The 17,461-nt window shown below is 39.9% G+C and overlaps 1 protein-coding gene across 2 annotated transcripts in view; it reads left to right on the top strand.

Annotated features, from left to right (window-relative positions):
- Positions 1 to 17,461, top strand: part of RXFP2 (relaxin/insulin-like family peptide receptor 2) — a 65,127-nt gene that overhangs the window by 15,187 nt on the left and 32,479 nt on the right. For both annotated transcript variants that reach the window (XM_011997803.1, XM_011997804.1), the window contains exons 2-5: positions 3,969 to 4,115; positions 7,409 to 7,486; positions 10,722 to 10,827; positions 11,642 to 11,713. In XM_011997803.1, coding sequence (XP_011853193.1) covers positions 3,969 to 4,115; positions 7,409 to 7,486; positions 10,722 to 10,827; positions 11,642 to 11,713 — 403 coding nt within the window. The remainder of the gene's footprint in view (positions 1 to 3,968; positions 4,116 to 7,408; positions 7,487 to 10,721; positions 10,828 to 11,641; positions 11,714 to 17,461) is intronic.

The raw sequence follows: 17,461 nt of genomic DNA on the forward strand, positions 1-17,461 counted from the left end.
GTTCGAGACCAGCCTGACCAATATGGTGAAACCTCATCTCTACCAAAAATACAAAACTTAGCCAGGTGTGGTGGCGTGAGTCTGTAGTCCCAGCTACTGGGGAGGATGAGACAGGAGAATTGCTTGAGCTCGGGAGGCGGAGGTGTCAGTGAGCCAAGATTGTGCCACTGCACTCCAGCCGGGTGACAGAGCAAGACTTCATCTCAAGAAGAAAAAACAAAAACAAAAACAAAAAACAAGAAAACACAACTCACAGCTATTTTTATAATAAATCCTGGAAGGAAACACCACATGCCACCTTCAAAGGATCCTACTCACGTCGCCTCACCTCTCTATTTCAAAATTCTCTTTAATTGAATGCTTAATCACTTCTTCTAAACGTTAAGAAAATATTGTTAGGAGGCTGTAAGGACATTTTCCTTGGTTATTTATCATTTACAGTCCTCCTTCAGCTTTCAAAAGAGATTTGAAATAAAATAAAAATCATACATGTGATACGGCTTTTAAGATGGAATAACATAAAGAAGTAGGGGAAGCTTTTATTTTGGTCACTATTATTTCTTTCAGAGAAGTCACATAAAAAATCTTGAAATGCTGAGGCACAGCAAGCTTCCATTTTACATAGAGCTTCCTTCTTAACATTCTGTTTTCTTACCTTGTATGGAAATTGCCTGTGTGCCGACATTAACCCAGGGTTACTATGGGCCAGGCACTCTCCCCACTTCATACGCATCAGCTTGTCTGTCCCCGAAACACACCCACAAGGGAGATGTTCTCATTAATTCTATTTTAAATGTGAGGAAACTAAGATTTAAAGAGGTTAAGTAGCCTGCTCAAGGTCACATGGCTAATGAGTGGCAGAGAGAATTGTAATCCAGGTCTGAGTGTCTCTAAGGTGCATTATCACTAACGAATGTGTTTAAATAGTAGGTCACATCCCATTAGGGGATCATGAAATCAACTGAGAGGCATGTGATCCCTTCTCAACTGAATAAGATAGAATAGCAAGGATCAAAGCTCATCCTACATAACTTTAAAAGAGTGATATTTCAGGAAAATTTTTTTCATTACGTGGATGTGGGTGTGGCTGTGGGATGAGGGTGCGTGGGTGTGTGCTGGTGTGTGTGGGTGTGAGAGTGAGTGTGGGGGTGTAGGTGTGTGTTGGGAGTGTGGTTATGGCTGTGTGTATGCTGGACTGTGATATAAAATACATTTCTAACTGTAAATTACTGTCTTAAAAAAATTTCTAAGCCACTACACGTAGATATATTGACTCTCTCTCTCATTCATGTTCCAAACACAGGAGGACTACTCATTTTTATAAATCTGCCTCCTACAGAAATCTTTACAAGCAAGAAGTTGAGGGATTTTAAAATCTATGACTCAGTATGCCTCTCCCTGCGTGAACAGGCTTAACAAGCCAACCCCAGTGCCAAGGAGCGGAGAAGTCTTCCTAAAATAGTCACAGATTTGACTGGTCTTATGCCTAGCTGCCGAGAGTAAATCTTTCATCCACTACTGCAGCAATAGCGAGACAATAATTTTTGCTTTTGTAAGAACAAAACGCCAACGAGCAGGAAAACATCCAAAAGCCACGCTCTGAGTCTTCCTCCTCAGTCAGAAAAGACCCAGAGGTTGTGGCCACACCAGCCTCCAAGAGTGTGCACCAGCATACCCGGCTGCCCCCAGAGAGGGCCAGAGGCTCTGCTTTTCTGTGCTTGCTGGATCTCCATGGTCATCAGGACTAAACGACTCAAGCTGAAATGATATACTCATCCTCCCTAATGACATCACTGAAAGCTTAATGTGCATTTGTAATTCAGACGTAGCTTTAGTGCCTAAACTCCAACTCCTGCCCTTTAACAAATGACATCTTTGTTAATGAGAGTAGCAGGTTCTACCTCCTTTAGGAGAGTCTCCTCAGGGGCCTCAGGGGAAGACGTCTCTCTACAAGGCAGCATTTGCTTGGAGGGCTCAGGCCTCACAAGGGCATTTTTCCCAGCAATCAAAATAAACGTGCCTTCATGTTCTCAGTCATTTCCTCATCTTTATTTGGGGATATTAATGCCAACTGTACACAGTTGCCATTAACATCAAATCAAGTATCTAGGAAATGCCCAGCACAAAGTAGATGATGTTCCTATTAAAGTTTGTTCCTTATCCTTCTGCTATGTTAAAAATATCGTCTCCCACACAAACCCAAGGGAATCCCAGGTCATGATGCCAGCCTTCAGTGGCGTGGTTAGGAGCACTTTGCCCACATCCCTTGCTCCCTTCAATGAATCATGCCAACCTATAGCCATTCTTGTGTCTACACTCTCCTTAAATCAATTTCTGTGAAGTTCCAATTTTTTTTTTTTTGAGACTGAGTCAAGCTCTGTCGCCCAGGCTGGAGTGCAGTGGTGCCATCTTGGCTCACAGTAATCTCAGTGCCCCAAGTTCAAGCAACTCTTCTGCCTCCGCCTCCTGAGTAGCTAGGACTGCAAGTATATGCCACCATGTCTGACTAATTTTTGTATTTTCAGTAGAGATGGGGTTTCACCATGTTGGCCAGGCTGGTCTCAAACTGCTGGCCTCAAGTGATTTCCCCACCTCGGCCTCAAAGTGCCGGGATTACAGGCTTGAGTTACTGCACCTGGACAGAACTCCTTTTTTAAAAATACATGACTTCCGTAATTTTATTAGCCAACTTACGAACATGTCTCTTTATTTTCTGAAAAGTATTCTCTCAAAATTGAAAGAATATCTCTTACATCTAAATTGCTAGAATTGTTTTGGTCATCCTATCCATAGATATAATACTTTTGTAAATGTCAATTATATTTCCTTTCTTTAATTTCTTATCCAACTCAGCAGTTATTCAACTCTCATTGGTCTTCTCTTATGTACCCTGCACCAGAAGATTGTTTTTAACTAGTCCTGATTTATGCTCCTTGAAATGTAGATTCCTAAATCGATTGATAGTCTCGTAGTACAATGGCTAAGGGTGGGCCTACGGAGTCAGAGGGACGATTCAAAGCCACTCTGTGTCACTTCCCAGATGAACCACTGCACACAAGATATTTAACTTCCCTAATCCCAAAACATGAAGGATAATATCGCCCATACCATAGGCTGGCTGAAAGATTAACAATGATAACCACTGTGTGAAATGTCTGGCAAACAGTAGACCCACTAGACACCATAGATGAGTGTTCAATGTTCAATCCTAGTTTCCCTCATTCTAATGTGTTTCTGGATTTCTCTCTAACTCACACTTAAACTCTCCTTTTGCAGGTATATCTTTATCATGTCACCTCAAATCTTTCTTGTAAAAGATTAATAAGTAAATAAATCTACCCATTTGACCCTATTAGCTCATGGTTTTACCTTTCTGTTTTCAAGGGTGGATGACTCCTTGATTCCATACAAAACTAGGACAATACATCTGGTTTTGTTTATGATTACCTTGTGGAAGTGAATTCAAAATGAACCCTGATTCTGTTCTTGATATAGCTGGTATTCGGTGTGATTATGGCTGTTTAAAATGTTATCATTGGCCGGGCGAGGTGGCTCACACCTGTAATCTCGGCACTTTGGGAGGCCAAGGTGGGCTGGTCAGGAGTTTGAGACCAGCCTGGCCAACATGGTGAAACCCCGTCTCTACTAAAAATACAAAAATTAGCCGGGCGTGGTGGTGCACATATGTAATTCCAGCTACTCAGGAGGCTGAGGCAGGAGAATTGCTTGAATTTGGGAGGCAGAGGTTGCAGTGAGCTGAGATCGTGCACTCCAGCCTGGCAACAGAGTGAGACTCCGTCTAAAAATAAAAAATAAAGTTGTCATTAAGAATATTATTCAAAGAAATTGTGCACTAAGAATAACACCAGATGAACTCAACTCATATAGTTCTTGTGAAAATTAAATGGGATAACACAGAGAGAGCTTGGCCATGGTAACACTTTTTTTTTTGCCCCTTTTTCATGTAGATTTTGCACTGACTCAAGGTAGCATGATCACTCCTTCATGCCAAAAAGGATATTTTCCCTGTGGGAATCTTACCAAGTGCTTGCCCCGAGCTTTCCACTGTGATGGCGAGGATGACTGTGGGAATGGGGCAGACGAAGAGAACTGTGGTGAGTGCTCCCCTTGTGTTCCTCACTTTATGAACACCCCAAAACTGTGAGTCCATTGGATAATGATCGTGATAAACTAGGAAAACTGATTTGGTTTTCTGTAGGGACTCCCTTGGAAACACAAATAATGACTCCCCGATGTATTTGTGATAATGACCTGCATTTTTGTATGCTGAGGTTGCTTAAGTCAGAAATACAGTATCATAAAATGTTATATTTTATAAAAATAAAATTATATTTGAAAATCTACTTCAATACTCATATTTTAATTTTAAGGGACTTTCTATGACTACCTCCTTATGGCTGGTAATTTGGTTCAGCTCCAAGAATATTCATAAAGTGGCCAGGCACGGTGGCTCACGCCTATAATCCTAGCACTTTGGGATGCCGAGGCAGGTGGCTCACCTGAGGTCAGGAGTTCGAGATCAGCCTGGCTAACATGGTGAAACACCGGTCTCTACTGAAAACACACACAAAAAATTAGCTAGCCGTGGTGGCAGGTGCCTGTAATCCCAGCTACTCAGGAGGCTGAGGCAGGAGAATTGCCTGATCCCAGGAGGTAAGGTTGCAGTGAGCCAAGATCGCGCCACTGCACTCCATCCTGGACAATGAGAGCAAAACTGCAACTCAAAAAAAAAAAAAAAAAAAAAACTCATAAAGTGTGAACGGGCCTAGCTAGAGAATTAACTGATAGAATGGACCTATACTGAGTGCCCACTATGTGCCAGGAGCTCTCCAAATCACTGGGACACAGTGAGCTCAAGAGAGACAAGTGTCTTGACCTTGTGGAGTTCACATGGATAATGTGAACTAAGATGATGATAAACCTGTATGTAAGGAATTAAATAATCTGAGTGATAAGTAAGGCAATGAAACAGGATAATGAAATAGAAAGTAACTTGGAGGGAGGGATATTTCAAGGACGTAACCAGAGAAAATCTTTGTAAGATGATGATGCTTGGATTGAGAACTAAGAAAGAAAGAAAGAAAGAAAGAAAGAAAGAAAGAAAGAAAGAAAGAAAGAAACTATGAAATATTCTAGAGGGGCAGAATTCCAGGCAAAGGCAACATCAGGTGCAAAGGCCCAAGACTGACTGAAACAGGATGATGTGTTTCATAGCGTGTGTGACTCAAGCAGAGTGAACAGGGGTATACACAGGCAATGAAGAGGTAACCAGAGGCCAGATAACAGAGCATCTTACAGGCCAATTTCAGCTCTGTTTATTGAAACCTAAAAAATATTTTTCTCTGGAGGAGACTGATGCCAAGAGAGGCTGATATGTCTAGTTAATCAGAAAAAATCCTGCGTGTTTTCTCCCACAGAGAGCTACCTCTCATCAGCACTGCCCAACCACCCACCAAAGTGGGGCAGCAAAGCCCACGGCATGCATCTCTAGAATCTTCTGTCCTGCCCCTGGGTACTCAGGCCTGCCTCCCTCTGAGGGACACAGCCTCTGCCCACACTTCCTGTGGATCACTTCTACTCATTCTTAAGGGCCCGGTTTAAGTGTCTCCTCCCCCAGGAGGGCTTCCCTGGCCTCCCTGAAGCTGTATCACTGTTCTAGGATGGCCGCAATTTATCTGTGTTATCACAGCACCCTGGGTGTATCTGTATGCTGCACAAAGTAGAATGCCTTATCTTTTCATTGTTGTTGATGTTGTTTGTTTGTTTGTTTTTGAGATGGAGTCTTGCTCTTGTTGCCCAGGCTGGAGTACAATGGCGTGATCTTGGCTCACTGCAACCTCTGCCTCCTGGGTTCAAGCGATTCTCCTGCCTCAGCCTCCTGAGTAGCTGGGATTTCAGGCGCCCTCCACCATGCCCAGCTAATTTTTTGTATTTTTAATAGAGACGGGGTTTCACCATGTTGGCCAGGCTGGTCTGGAACTCCTGACCTTAGGTGATCTGCCTGCCTCGGCCTCCCAAAGTGCTGGGATTATGGGCATGAGCTACTGCGCCCAGCCCTTATCATTGCATTTATCTTCCTAGGTAGGAACTCCTTGAGAAGACGCCTCAGTCTTATCACAGAGCTTAGAGCAGTAGAGTGCACAGTCAGTGCTTAGTTTTGGGGGCAACTCTCTGGATGCCAATGGGCAAGTTACTCAAATTCTCATCCTTTCCTCTTTGCTGCATGGGAACCAGAAGCCGTGAATGTTTACCCCATGAGGATTTCTGAACCCAAATTAAATAAAGCAAGTGAGGCAGCATCATAGTAGAATTATTGAGAATATTAATAAGAAATAGAAATAAAGATTCCAAGGATCAAAGCAGACTGTGGGCAATTATTTTAATTTACTTAGGTATTTGTGTGAACTTCAGTATCTTACATTATAATGCATATTTTATTATTTTATAGCATATACTGAAATAACAATACTTCACAATTAGGCCTCCTTTTTTAAAAATATGATTTATCAAAAAGAAGAGGAAAATTTGGCAAATAAATTATATGTACATATGACAAATTGACATTAATATATGACAAATCAAGGAAATGTTATTTTTCTCAGCAGGACTCAAAAACCTTTATTATTTATTTATTTATTTGAGACAGGGTCTCCCTCTGTCACCCAGGCTGGTGTGCAGTGCCGTGATCACTGCTCACTGCAGCTGTGACCTCCTGGGATCAAGCTATCCTCCCACCTCAGTCTCCCAAGTAGCTAGGACTACAGGTGCGCACCACCACGCCCAGTTAATTTTTTATTTTTTGTAAAGAGAGGGTCTCCCTATGTTTCCCAAGCTGGCCTTGAACTCCTACATGCAAGTGATCCTCCCATCTCAGCCTCCCAAAGTGCTGAGGTTACAGACGAGCGCCACTGCACCCAGAAAAAAGCCTTTAAGAAACTTTGCTTTTGCTTTATTAAAAAAAAGTCGGATGACATAAATGTTATCAGAACTCAATATATCTATCAAGTATGTTTCTACATATACAGCAGGATGCACGTGACAAAACAACATTCAGATATTTTCTTCGGAGGTCCTCAAAATTAAGGTCAAACGTGGAAAATGTCAGTATTAGAAATAGTTGATATTTTCCAAGACATTTATATTTATATAATTTGCAATACTTGTATTGCAAATTTTATGACACATACATTTGGTGTATTTTTCATGTAAAAAAGGGACACCTTGCAGATGTTTACCTGACTTTTTCTCCCTTACTATGTATTTGAAAGATCAATCATTCTAATACTTAAACATATTTTAGTTTAAAATCATTATCAAATTGTTCAACTTTTGTAAGACGGTATTTAATTTCTAGAATAAGTGACGCATCTCAATCATCATTTCACAGGTGACACTAGTGGATGGGCGACCATATTTGGCACAGTCCATGGAAATGCTAACAGCGTGGCCTTAACACAGAAGTGCTGTAAGTGGTTTTGATTCAAAGACAGTATCAGCTTTGTGAAAAACATGATTTGTGATGCACAGATTTATATGGGTAATGTGACAAATTCCCTTTGGAATTTCCATTTTAGTTCAATGTATTTCACTGGCTAACAGGTCTGTTGTCTGCCTGTGGGATTGGAAAGATAGAAAAAAGAAAACAACCATCTCCATTTACGCTATTTTCATGCAGTACTCTCTGACTGCAAGAATATATAAGTATTGAATAATTGTGACTCATAGTAAAGTTCTTATTCCTTTTCATTATTTTCTTCAAGAAAGATGTTAGGCACTGAGAGGACAACGATGAGTAAGACGGAGTTCTAACCCACAAACACCTCACATGTAGCAGGAAAGACAGTTCCTTACAAAAGCAGTGATGATATAATATTATTGCTAAAAGGGAGGAATAATGTTTGCACCAGGGAATGGGGAAGCCCATTGGAAGAAATGATGGCTGTGCTGAGGATGGGGAAAGACTGCCAGAGAGGATAACATTTGAGACGGACTTTGAAGTCCTTGGATGGAGGAAAGCTACGAGGTGACAAGACGAGCAGGGGAGCAAGATCAGCAAAACACTGGGGTCGGAAGATGCGCAGCAGGCTGCAGGATGCCTTTTCACAGCCATTCTGAGTGCATGAGGTGGACGGGCAGGAGCCGAGCCTAGAAGGCTGGGGCCAGCCCATGAAAGGTTTTGGTGCACACATTGAAGTGTGGCCTCTATCCTGTAGATAGAATTTTACGGGGGGATGTGTATATGTAGAGACATAGATATATCATTAGGAAGATGAATGTACAATTACATACATTAGTATGTATATGTAAATATATGTATATAACATATATATATCAAATACTACACTAACAGTATTTTATGTACTTTATAATACCAGTTTATAATGACCACTTATATACTTTATAATGCACAAGAATATTCTGTATGAAAATTAGAAACTAAAAAAGGATAAGATTAAAAATAAATACAACCAAAAGCTCTACTATTTTCTACCTAACCCACAATGAGTCATCTTGCCCACATCCCATTTTCAAGGTTACTACTGTATACAACAGGCAATCATCATAGTTTTGGGCCTAATGTTTGTTTGGTTTGGTCTTATATTTATTTTATTTTTTAATGAGGAGGAAGAGCACGTGATCAGAAATGTATGTGAGGAAGATTATTTCATTAGAATTGCAGAGAATGAATTAGAGTAGTGAGTCTCAGCCATGGCACCAGTGCCTGCAAAGAACGTCTGACAGTGTCTAGAGACTTTTTTTTTTTTTGAGACAGGGTCTCACTCTGTTGCCCAGGATGGAGTGCAGTGATACAATCACAGCCCACTGCAGCCTTGAACTTCCCAGGCTCCAGTGATCCTTCCACCTCAGCTTCCTGAGTAGCTGGGACTACAGACATGCACCACCATGCCTGGCTAATTTTCATATTCTTTGCAGAGATGGGGCCTTGCCATGTTGCCCAGGCTGGTCTCAAACTGCTGGGCTCAAGCAATCCACCCGTCTCAGCCTCCCAAAGTGTTGGAATTACAGGCGTGAGCCACCCATGCCCAGCCTGGAGACACTTTTGGTCGTCCTGATGGAGAAGGGTGGGTTGCTGCTGGCATCTAGTGGGTAGAGGCCAGGGCTACTGCTGAATATCCCACAGTGCAAAGGACAGCCTCCCAGGACAAAGAACGATTGATCCAAAATGTCAATCATGTTCAGATGGAGGAGAAAGAATGATGATAAAAGAGATACTGGATATTATATTTATTCCAATCCCCAGGAAATGCCATTGAGAAGACTGAGGTAGAGAGAGATGCAAAAGGCGTTTCAGAAAAAGAATCCACAGAGCCTGGGGGCATGATTGGCTTGCAGGTGATGGAGGGTAAACAGTTAATGCTCACATTTCTGGTTTTGGCGACACACCCAGCTTGACCCTATGAAATTATTCTACTGGTAAATAAGTTTCCAATCACAGGTTTTCAATTTAATCATATAAGCACTATTTCAATGGTGATTATGTCAATAAATATTGATATAAGCATATGAAAGTTATCTTTAGGAAGCTGAACTAATTAACATATATGTATAGACAACATAAAATATTTTCAAAAATTTATACACTAAAAGCATCTTTTCCATTAAGTATATACTCAGTAGAAGTTTGTTGGCTTTACTAATAAAATTCAGTAAAATTTATTTTTAAAATAACATTTGGATAAGAGTGATCTAAAAGAAGCAGGGCAACTAAAAAGAACTTATAATTACATTAAAAGAAATAACAAAATCAATTCAAAAATAACTCTCACATTTTTAGCTCTATCATACAAATATTCATAGGCTCAGAGGAGAAATCAGACTCCAAAAATACTCTCTTTCTCAAAGTCTCTCTCTCTCTCCTCTGCCCTCTTCTCTCTCTATTACACACACACACACACACACACACACACACACACACACACAGAGTGATTGTCCTATGGACCAGTTTGGCCTGGCTTCTCCTTAGATTTCTCACTTCTTTACATGCCATTATCTTAGTAACTATGTAAGTCCCTTCAGAGTACATCCTGAATCCTTTCTTCTGAATGCTTCAGATAGCTAGATCTTTGGTTATCTCAGCTTTGCAGCTTCTCTATAACTTTTACCTTCAACTTTCAACTTCATAGTGATGAAAAACAAAGAACCAAAATGAAGGAATATCTGGCTGGATGGATTTTAGTAAAGTGCCAGTGTTGTTATGGTAGAACCTGCATCTCAGTCTTCTCATGGTTCTTAGGGAAGTTTGAAAGAAGAAAAAAATTGAATCTGATTTTAAACAAAAAGCATTTATTGAGCAACTATTTTATGGTATTCAAATGAACTGAACTGACTCAGTCATATCCATTAAGAATTAATCATACTAATGTTTTTCATTGAAGTGAACTTAATCTTGCTTCACTAGATGAGTTATGCTAGTTAACATTTTGTGCGTTTTTTCTAATCACTTGGTAAACGTCTCTGAAATGACTACTAGAAGCTAGAACTGAGATTAACACATTAGTCTACATTTGAGTAGGAGAGAATTCTTATTTACTTTTATTAGGGGCTGAATGAGTTCATTTAACAGATGTAAATTTTATACATTCAATGAAAAGAAAACAGTATCAGTTATTAAAGGCAAAGTCATAATTAAAGAAATGTATTTGTTTGCTAGTGAAATCTTACTCTTTTTGTCCCATTAGTTCTAAAACAGTATCCACAATGCTGTGACTGCAAAGAAACTGAATTGGAATGTGTAAATGGTGACTTAAAGTCTGTGCCGATGATTTCTAACAATGTGACATTACTGTGAGTAAAACTTAATTATTGGTGATATTTGTCCCTATAGTCACATGAAAACCAAGGAAAAACCCAATAGTGTTGCGTGTGTGTTAGCAAAATAATAGAAACTTTGTTTAAAACTACCAGTCATCAGATAATTCTCCATGCTTCCTATTCAGGGGGAAAAAATGGTTTACACCCTGTATGTTAGATTAGCCTGGAGCAGTTAACTCATAAATGTCTGTGGGCCTGGAGTTCTTATTTTCAATTGTTTTCTGATTTATGTATGATTACTATTGTGCTTGTGCTGAAATGTTTTTGTTTTTAAAAAAGGAAGCACGCTTACTTATTCTATGCCATTTTTAACATTGGTAATCTATCCAAGACTGCAAAGATATAAAAGATCCATGAAGCTAGCAGCTATGTTATATCATGCAAAATTTTCTGTACTTTGCATAAAGTTATTGAAAGCCTCAGGAATTTGCATTCATGTCATCATTTGGGCATGCAAGAGTGGGCTGGGATCTTTGGTTGGTTTTTGGTTTGGTTTGGTTTGGTTTGTTAATGCACCGAGAGAGTAAAAACAAAGAAGTTAAATCACCGTGGACTTTCCAGTCTGCTATACTAACTAGATACATTTGTCAAATATTCACAAACTACTTTATTTTGCTATATAAACTTTTCATTCTCCCATAAAAAATTTTTAGTTATTGTCATGTTCAAATATGGATTAGTATAATGGACATCATCAAATATTCTTTTCCCAAGCATGCGGCTTCTAGGGAAGAGCTGGGTTGGTCATGAAAATCCATAATGAAGTTTGCTTTACATGTTATTTTAGGTCTCTTAAGAAAAACAAAATCCACAGTCTTCCAGATAAAGTTTTCATCAAATACACAAAACTTAAAAAGATGTAAGTAGCCATTAATAGCATATTTATTTAAAAAAAAATCCTTTTGGTTGTATAAGATGTTTTTGATCTAAAAATAAAATAAAATATCAAGCTTTTTATCATTACATTTATGTTTCTAAATGTAATTAAGATTAGAAAATAAAACATTTAAAAGTATGTTATCTTTCCATTTCGTAATTTAAAGGAGCTGAACCCATTTTATTTAAACTTTTTTCAGATAATTAACTTGGAGTCGAGGTAAAACATCTCAATAGGAAAATACACAGTTTCATTATTTTCCTCAAGATATTGGGAAAATGACATTGCACATTCAGAGGCACTTTTTCACTTGAAAAAAAGAGTGACACCATAAACAAGAACAATCAGATCATTTCAAATACATAATGATAGGGTACAGACATCCCCCAGGGTGTTAGGAGTGAAAACACGGGAGTTGTGCAATCAGTGATATTAACATCTCTGAGGAAAGAAAATGCCAATAAATAGGACATGATCAGCAGAGAAGGTATTCTGTGACAAAGAAGGGCCAATATGCTTCCAGAATCATCCAAGAAAGAAAACCGTGAACTGTGAAATATAATCCCTAGAGATGATCTCTCTTGGAGGGAAGGATGCACCACAATTTTCATAAACAATTCCTTTGCTTTGATTCCCTACTAACCAAGCAACCTTAGGATGATGCATTTAGTTTCCCAACGTCTTCATTTTAAAGTATTTGAAAAGCTGCATGGCATAGAGAATAAAAGCATTCCTGTAAGTGGGATGGGATGCTTTCTATTCACATTTATAAATCAAGAATATTCAGGTTCGTGTATCAGTCATTTGTAAGTTGGATCGGTGTCTGTCAATCCCTCTGGGCCAGTCGCTGTGGGGCGGTGGAGGGGCTACACCTGCTGAGATGATCATTAGACTAGATAACAAAATTAGCAAGAGAATGCTGTACACTCTGCAAGCCCCCTTGGCGGTACCATCATCTTACTGTGTTATCCTTCAGTATCCAGCATAGAGGAGAAAAGTTTCTAGAAATGTGAAATTTGTGAAAATCCAGGAATAAAAATTATCTGAATCTTTGTTGATACTGGGCACACACATTTGGTTTGAAATACCATCAAGGATTTTGTGTTCCTGAATTTAGGTACAGATTTCCTCATACAAGAAAAGAAGTAGCTAATGGAAGTCCATGAGGTAGAACCTTGTGTGAATATCAATACTCAATCATACCTGGGTTTGACTGTGGCCTCTGTAAAGCCCAGCTGCTCTCAGACCTGTTGCTTCATCCTAAAGTATGTGGGTATGTGGTCATGTCATTGTCACACTAGAGTAGCTTTGCATTGACTCTGCATGTCCAGATTCCTCTAGAGAGGAAATTCTAACCACACTCTTCCTAGTCTTCCAATAAATCCCTAAAATCACAACCTGTTCATTAGATGAATCAATATTGTCTTTGCACTGCCTGAATAACACATATGGGTGGAAAAATAGCACTAGCAGAAAGGAAGGGAAGAGATTTTTTGTTTCAGAATTCTTGTTTCATAGCAATTGAAATTCTATTTTCTAGAGTCATAGAAGTTTTAAGAATTTCTGATTAAATCTTCTCATTATACACGAAGTAACTAAAGTCTGCAATGGTTAAATGACTCACCTAAGATCTACAACTAGTAAGTGGAAGACCCAGAATTACAGCCAATGTCTTCTGATGTCCAAAGTAGTGCTTACTTTACCATAACAAGAAACCTTAAGAAGGAAAGAAATTGTTCTAGCATTCAACTGAATTTCTACCAGCACAGACTGTCCCACCCCATGTAGAATTCCCTTGTATATGTTTTGCCTCCTAATTTTGGGCAAGCTGACTTCTGGGGAGGGGGCGGGGTCACCAGAGGCTCAAGCAGGAGGGTTAAAATTAAGACTTCTCAGGCCATGTCCTTCCTCGGTCTATTAACCCATAACTGTGTTCTATGCCAGTATCTCCCTCTGTGGTCCCAGTCCCTGCTAGCCCACTGAAGAGAAGAACATAGAAACAATTTAATAATTCAGGTCCATAATTTTCCAAGTGAAAAAAGATAGAGATTAAACTTTATTGCCAAGATTAGCTAGCAATTTCTCCAAGTAAATGTTTAATTCTACTTTGTCAGAGAAAACAGGCACCACATCATAACCTGAATATCACCTGACAGGGCTTCTCCCCATGCAAGCTGCTATTTGATCGTTTGCAGGCATTAATTTTCCCAGAGACTAATAGAAAAGAGGTTATGAGACTCTCATCAATAAACATTCATCAAGTGTTTATTATATGTAAGATAAAGCCCAGGGGGATAAAACACAATTGCTTACAGTCATCTACCACTTTTTAAAGTTTACAAAGAATTCCAATATTTGGAATTTTCATCCCCAGAGTCTGTGAGGTAGGGCAGACACCGTTACAGCAGTTTCAGGAATCAGGAAAGCCACTTGGGAAGAGAGGTTGTTTGCCCAAAGTCAGTCAGCTGACAAGTAGTAGAGACTGGCCTCAAACCCAAACCTTCTGACCATGCTCCTTTGGAAGCCCACCCACATAGTCCAGGCTCAGAATGTGTTATTATCAATGAAACCACCCAGTAAGTAAACTTTGATTTGAAAATAACTCAAGTTCTTTATACTCAAATATCCTAGAGCAGCTCATAAGCTCAACAATGCTTTCTTAAATCTCCTTTCCTCCCCATCCCCTTTACCCACATTCCTCAACTCCTCCTGCTCTTTTCCAAACTTCCAGAAAAATAACCCCGGCAGCAGTCCTACTTCTTGTCCCTCCTGTCCATCTACTCTTACCTTCTTCTTCCCAATCCTCATACAATGACCCAAATAACAAATGTGGCAAATACCAAACCATCCCCAGGAAAGGATGTCAGGGGGAGGAAGAAACCAGGTGGGCCTCAGTCAGAACTCTTGGTATCCGGTAGAAGGAGAGCAGCAGCTAGCAAGATCCACATATTCATTTACTCCTGTGATGAATATTTATTGACACCTACAAGGTGCTAGGCACCAAGGATACAGCATGAACAACACCGATGAAAAGCCACAGATGAAATTAAGCTCGTGGAACTTAACTTCCAATCAAGAAAGATAGTCAATAAACAAAGTTTAAAATATACAATTTGTTAGCTGGTGGTGAGGGCTAAAAATAAACCAGAAAGAGGATTAGAAGGTGCTGGGGAAATGGAATTTCAAACAATTCACTAATAACTTTGTTCACATTACCACTGCTCAAGGTGCCTCTAAAGCTCCCCAAGAGACTGCTCAGAACACATCTAATCGGTCTTCTACATGTGTCTACAGATATTTAAGACTAGCTGTCATCACCCTCCACCGCACCACAAACCTCTTCCCTAAGTATCCTCAGTTCTTTAAATTCCTCCCCAAAGGACATAGTTTCAAATCTGTTCATCATTCTGGTCACAATAATCTGCGTATGTTTGCCTACATTTGTCTTGATGGGTGACATCTAGAATAAATATACTGTTATCACTGTAACATGACCAAGGCAAACGGGGAAGAATATTGCTCTTTTGATGATTTCTTGATACTCTTTAACTCCTACTGATCTATAATGTCTAATCCTATGCCCCATGTGTTGCTGCTAAGTGATGTGTGTGCTACATCCTGTACTCATGCACTTAGTATTTGAGAGGTAGTCGTGGGTGCTTAAATATATCCCTAGTCAGTTTCATCCTGTTAGAGTCAGCTTTTCTTACCAGAGAGTGAAGGTCTTTTTGTGTTTTCCATCATAGTCATTACTCCTCTCATAATTATGTCATCTGCAAATAAGATTAACTATGTTCACCCAGGTCATGGAGTAAAATATTGAAGAGAACAGCACCAAACTGTCTTTCTATATTCCTTCATCACCATCCTTCAGATAAGAATATGTATCATTCTTTCTTTTGTCTATAAAAAATTATAAAACTGCTTGATCAGTGCCCAGCAGACATGTAACAATGTTTATCACATAGTTTTGCACAGTCTTTCAAAGAAGAAAATGAAGTTGGTCTATCATGTGGTTTCTTGTGAACTGTCCTGGTCACTTTCTCTTTGAGGCATAGACAAAGCAGCATCATATTCACCTGTTCTATGATGTTCCCAGGACCAGCATTGAGCTCATCCAACCACAGCTTGTGAAACCAACTTCTTACCTTTTTGAGAACTTAAGACTACATCTGCCATCTTTTACTTTCCAGCTGCTCATCCTTTCTCTGGATTCCTCAGCAATTGACCATAATTTGATATTCTCATTTTTTGGCATTTCTCAATTTCTAGGAGAAAATTTCCAAATTTCCAAGCTTTAATTAATTTTGATTAACACCTTCTACCATCCTGGGCTTTCACTGAGCTGCCTGCCATATAGCCTTTCCATTTCTTCAATCCTGAGACCATCTTCTTTGATCCAGAAGACGGGAACAAAGTAGGAGTTGAGAAATAAGCAGTTGTTCCTTTTACATTATCTCATAACATTATAAAACAGGTTCCAGGAGGCAAACTGAGACTTTCCTTAAGACTTTCTTGCTTCTACAATAAAACTAGATACACATTTTTATTGCCACAGTATTCTCTACTGTTTGAGTTTTGCACATGACTCGGGTCAACTACAATTCTATTTTCATGAAGCCCTCACTTTCCCTCTTGAAGGAATAACTCTCTGACCACCATACGCTCCTCATGGGCTGGACGGCCCTCCTGGTTCTCTCTTAGTCTACTGAGGCCTGTGTTGTAGCATACCTGGTAAGAAACCCACAAGGATTAATGAGTATTTGCTGAGTGAACGATGGGTAACACTAACATGTAGAACTAAAGAGAAGGTGGGGAGCATCTTCACCAGGGAAAAGAAAGAAACATAAGTAGAAACGTCCAAAGGATGTTGAGAAGAGAGTGAACAGGCAGTTTGCCTAAAGGAAAGGCATCCCCGCAGCAGATGATGGAGCATATGCCGGAGAGGTCACTGAATCATCATGATTGTATGCCAGCTAAGACATCTGAATTTTATTCTGTTTCAGCAGAGAACAGACATGCACAAATATGTGTTTTAGACTGTATTGAGCTAATAAAGTTAATCTGCATATTTAACAGATTATATCCTATGACAGGGGTATCCCCAGACCCTGAACCACGGACGGGTACCAGTCTGTGGCGTGTTAGGAACTGGGCTGCACAGCAGGAGGTGAGTGGCGGGTGAGCAAGCAAAGCTGAGCTCTGCCTCCTCCTGTCACACCAGCAGTGGCATTAGATTGTCACAGGAGTGTGAACACTATTGTGAACTGCACATGCAAGGGATCTAGGTTGTACACTCTTTAAGAGAATTTAATGATAAATGTAATGCACTTGAATCATCCTGAAACCATACCCACTCCCCATCCATAGAAAAATTGGCTAGGCATGGTGGCTTATACCTATAATCCCAGCACTTTGGGAGGCCGAGGCAGGTGGATCAGTTGAGGTCAGAAGTTTGAGACCAGCCTGGCCAACATGGTGAACGTCTCTATTAAAAATACAACAAAAGCATTAGCCGGGCGTGGTGGTGTGTGTCTGTAGTCCCAGCTACTCAAGAGGGTGAGGCAGGAGAATCGCTTGAACCCAAAAAGTCCAGGTTGCAGTGAGCCGAGATCTCATCACAGCGCTCCAGCCTGGGCGACAGAGCATAATTCTGTCTTAAAAGCAAAAGAAAAAAAAAAAAAAGAAAAAAGAAAAAGAAAAATTGTCTTCTACGAAACCGGTCCCTGG

This window comes from Mandrillus leucophaeus, unplaced genomic scaffold (genome assembly GCF_000951045.1).
Source record: "Mandrillus leucophaeus isolate KB7577 unplaced genomic scaffold, Mleu.le_1.0 Scaffold549, whole genome shotgun sequence".
NCBI classification, from domain to species: domain Eukaryota; kingdom Metazoa; phylum Chordata; class Mammalia; order Primates; family Cercopithecidae; genus Mandrillus; species Mandrillus leucophaeus.